General features: G+C 42.3%; 1 protein-coding gene across 1 annotated transcript in view; it reads right to left on the bottom strand.

The window, feature by feature from the left end:
• Nucleotides 1-3,595, bottom strand: part of LOC108768625 (zinc finger BED domain-containing protein 4) — a 21,627-nt gene extending 18,032 nt beyond the window's left edge. Inside the window, exon 1 of the mRNA XM_018519126.1 lies at nt 3,447-3,595. Within this exon, the coding sequence (XP_018374628.1) occupies nt 3,447-3,595 (149 nt within the window). The remainder of the gene's footprint in view (nt 1-3,446) is intronic.
• Between the last annotated feature and the right edge of the window lie 500 nt (nt 3,596-4,095).

Here is a 4,095-nt window from a genome sequence, read left to right as displayed (position 1 = left end):
CCCCGCGCGCCCCGCTCCGCGCTCGCGTTCCCACAACCTCGTGTCGCGTCTCGAGACCGTCGAAAACTCGCGCTCAGGACGTAACAGTGACTTAATATGCGGTAACGAGAATTATTACACGTCGTCGTACTTTTCGCGATTCCTTGAGCGAGGCTTTATATCTCGCAATACAATAAAACTTCGGAAAGGATCGAAGATGAACAATGAGTGAACGCCAATGTAATTTTACTTCAGTTTAATAAAACTCGGATAACAGTTTTAACACGTCCGTACTCTCCGAAGTCTACTAATCGAATCCCCTAGTTCTTTTTCCAGAGTCTCGCATGACTCCTCGTCTTTCCTTCTCGAATTTTCTAGTAGTTTTCGTTATTTTGTATTTTTCTATTTATCTCTACTGTTTATTCGTCCGTCATTCGATTTTGTCGTTACTTTATTTTAATCGTTAAAAATTCAAACATATAATTTCAACTTACTTTTACATTATTTCTCCTTTTACTTTATTTAATATCGAATTTCGTACCTGACTCGCATAAACAGCAGCGGCATTTAAATGCCTCTACTGTCTCGCTTCGCGTATGTGTGCACAGACAATATTATGTCGTATGCGTGCTTTCCTACTGAATGCCACGCATCTTTTTCTTAACGTGGCGGTATTTGTCGCCACAAAGTAAATCTATATTAGTAAAGAGAGATTAGCATTTATTTCTGTAAAGAGTTAAATAAGCTGACGTTACTCGTCATTTTGATATCATCTAAACGACATTTTGACGTTTAGGACGCCATTTGGACGTCACTATAATAATAAATAACAGTTTAATTTTTTGCTGGATAATTGTTAATATATCAAACAAATATCAAAATGGCAGTCAAGATCACCGTCATGGTATGGGACGTTTTGCAGTCATATAGTCGTAATTTTGCCATCATTTTGATTACTCTTTTTAACATCATATTCCTAATCAATTTGACGTCACATTGACATTACCTTGACGAAGTAGTTTTCACTGGGATATTGCATTATCTCGAGTAACATCTCTTGATGGTTTGCATTTAATTAATTTTGATCCTTCATCCGTGTTTGCTAGTGAAAAAGCTATTATAGAATATAATCGATTGAAACAAAGTCACACAATCCAGAATCAGAAATTATCACTATTTCAAAACAGCGTTATCGTAAAGTTAAAGATGATCCGTGGACATTGTCGAAAATAATTACTTCTGTTCAAGAATCAGGTCAAAAAGCTCTATAAGAAGTACTGCTTGGATTATACGTGGTTTCCAAATATAGATAAAGTTTCATGCTATGCGAATGCAGTATTACAATGTTCATTAAATTTATATATTTTCAGAATGGAGTTATTAAATTACGATAAATTTGATGTAACGTCCGCCTGACAATTCGCACGTGGCGAACGTCACGATCGGCGACGCCAACACGTTGCCATGACAACGTGAATCGTCGCGAAATCGCAACACAATCGGGAACCGCGATCACGCGCTCATCGCGTGATCGAGCAACCACCGCACCGAAACGCGCTGCGCCTACGCGACCAGAATTATTTAATTGCACAAAAACTCAATTAATGCGACAGCAATAATAAGACTGCAGATGGCAAACTCGAAATCCCAACAGCAGAAAACCTCGAGGTTCCTCGGGCACCCTTGATCCAGCATAAATGGATAAAAGAATGAAAATTGCGTTTCATTCAAAATCTGCAGATGCATCCGCGAAAATAACGGCACCGTCTCATCAAGCATCTCGCACTGCGCTTATGGCCAAGAGTACTTGACGAAATCCTAGCCGCAAGCGCACTAAATCCTTCCAAGTAACGAAACAAAAACCGTTACATACAGCCATTGACAAAATTATTAGGCACCCTTGCTTTTTCTAAATTTTTCACAACTGAATGTGCATAAGCTCTCTATTTGCGTGTTGTTTTCATGCTACTGACTTTGTGAGAAGGTCAAACAACTGAGGCATATAAGTTTCTTAGAGAAATGATAATATGTACAAAACTGTTTAGTGTGCATTTCGACTTCGAATAATACGGACGTTATCAGTCTTGTTTCGAGCAATTGCTAGGCAATTCTTTATCTTATTATTGTTAACATATTATCCGAGATTTCAAAGTATGCCTAAAACACGCGAGTTGAGTGAAGGAAAACGGGCTCAGATTATTGTGTTGCAATAATCGAAGAATGAGATTATTGTGTTGCGATTTTCGAAGAATGGGAGAAAATATCACCTACTATATGCGAAAGATTAGTACATAGCTTACCTAAAAGAATAGCAGAAGTCATAAAAAATAATGGCGGACCAAGCAAATATTAGTTTATATGATTATTTAAGAAATAAATGATAACATTTATAAAGATAGTGTTATTTATTTCCTTATAAATTGAAGAAATTGTTAAATAAATAAGGTGCCTAATAATTTTGTCAATGGCTGTAGTTACCGTTGACGAGAAAAAGAGCGAGCGCTTCATGCTAGCAACTCCGTTTAGAAAAACTAGCGATCCTAGCTCATTGCGAATAAGCGCGCGCCGCAACTGCACGCTATGCAGTTCAGGGGCGGAGCCCACAAGAGGACCCTGTCAACGCTTAGATCTAAAAATTTCAACCTTTAAGACGACCAAATTAACGAAATTGAATCCGATAGAATGTTCTAGAATAATTTCAAAATCTAACATGGCTCTTGACAGGTCAACCCCCTTTGCCGCTCAGCATCACCCCTTGCCATATTATTTAAACGACACCCGGTGCGAGCCCGGAGAGTCCGTGGAAATTTCTTGGAAAACTAACAAGTCTTCCGCTGAAATCGCGAATTTTTATACGACGTCTTGCTCTAAGAATTTCGAGCGCGTGCTACCGAGCAAGCAGAAGAGAGAGTTTTTTTTGTGCGTGCATCGACGACTCCTGGGCCCACGCTTGGTGGACGGGCATCGCCAATAATCACCTGAGAAATATCCCAGACCAAAAAGTGAGTTTTATGTCGCACTTCCGTCGTCGGTCGGTTTTCAGATTGAGAAATTCGCGCCATCGCGACCGTCATCAGCGGATCAATAATCTCGCTAATCATTGCGTGATCTAATTATGTGATCCGCGAATAAGCTATTTATGTGTAAAAGTGCAAAGAAAAAGTGGAGAGTAACGGACCATTGTAAAATATTTTCTTTTTTTTGTATTAAAGTTACCAACTTCGCAGTAAATCCTTCGCTTATCATTTAACTTCGCCCTTTTCTTTTTCTCTTTCTTCTCTTTTCTTCCCTTTCTTTCGCATACTCTCTAGCCGGCGGGAAGTGCCTTCTTGTCAGTGACTGGTCTGTGTCGTCCGCATTTCCGAATATCTCAATTATTCCGCGAATCCAGAGAGGGAAACCTCGCGCGTTAAGGAACTTTAAAAATCGCTCCAGGCTTCCTTCACTCTGGGGCGACAGGTCCACACCTCCTAACCCCGCTTTGGCAGGCTTTCCTCAGGGTCGCCGAGGCGTCCCGGCCACATCCGGGTTCCCCGGCTCCTCTCAGAGCCGCTGAGACCTCCTTAAGATATCGCTTTGGCAGGCCCCTCTCACGGCCGCCGAGGCTTCCTAGCATCGGTTGTCGGTGGCTGAAGCCGAGCCCCGGCCGCCTTCCAAGCGGAGAGCAAGGGCTTACGACGAGCCCCCTACCGCTTAGCCTAAATCTCACCCCCTGTCGCTTACGAACTGTTAATTTCCATTCTTTTCTGTTCGGCTGTTTCCATTTTTTTTTCGAGTCACGCGGGTAGTACAATATCTACAATATCTACCCTTGTAGATGCCGAAGACCCATCGCGCGGGGCGAGACCAGACCTTGAAAAGGCTTCAGCGGGAGTATCACTACCGCCTGGATTTCGACCCGCGGGAGTTTATCGATCCTCTGGTGATCCAGAAGACGGGATTTTATCACCCTGTCCCCGGCAACAGCCAGGATCTACCTCCGCCTCCCCCGTTACCCGCGAGATCGCAGCCGCAAGTGACTAACGTCGAGACGGTGACGGGGCAGTACTGGACCTGTAAAAATTTTTTACACCGGCGAACTTAATAAAGCGTTCCCTGAGTCAGCACACTGTTTAA

This window comes from Trachymyrmex cornetzi, unplaced genomic scaffold (assembly GCF_001594075.2).
Source record: "Trachymyrmex cornetzi isolate Tcor2-1 unplaced genomic scaffold, Tcor1.1 scaffold812, whole genome shotgun sequence".
Classification (NCBI taxonomy): Eukaryota; Metazoa; Arthropoda; class Insecta; order Hymenoptera; family Formicidae; genus Trachymyrmex; species Trachymyrmex cornetzi.
Note: the sequence above shows the minus strand (reverse complement) of the source record. Positions and strands in the feature narration are given on the sequence as shown.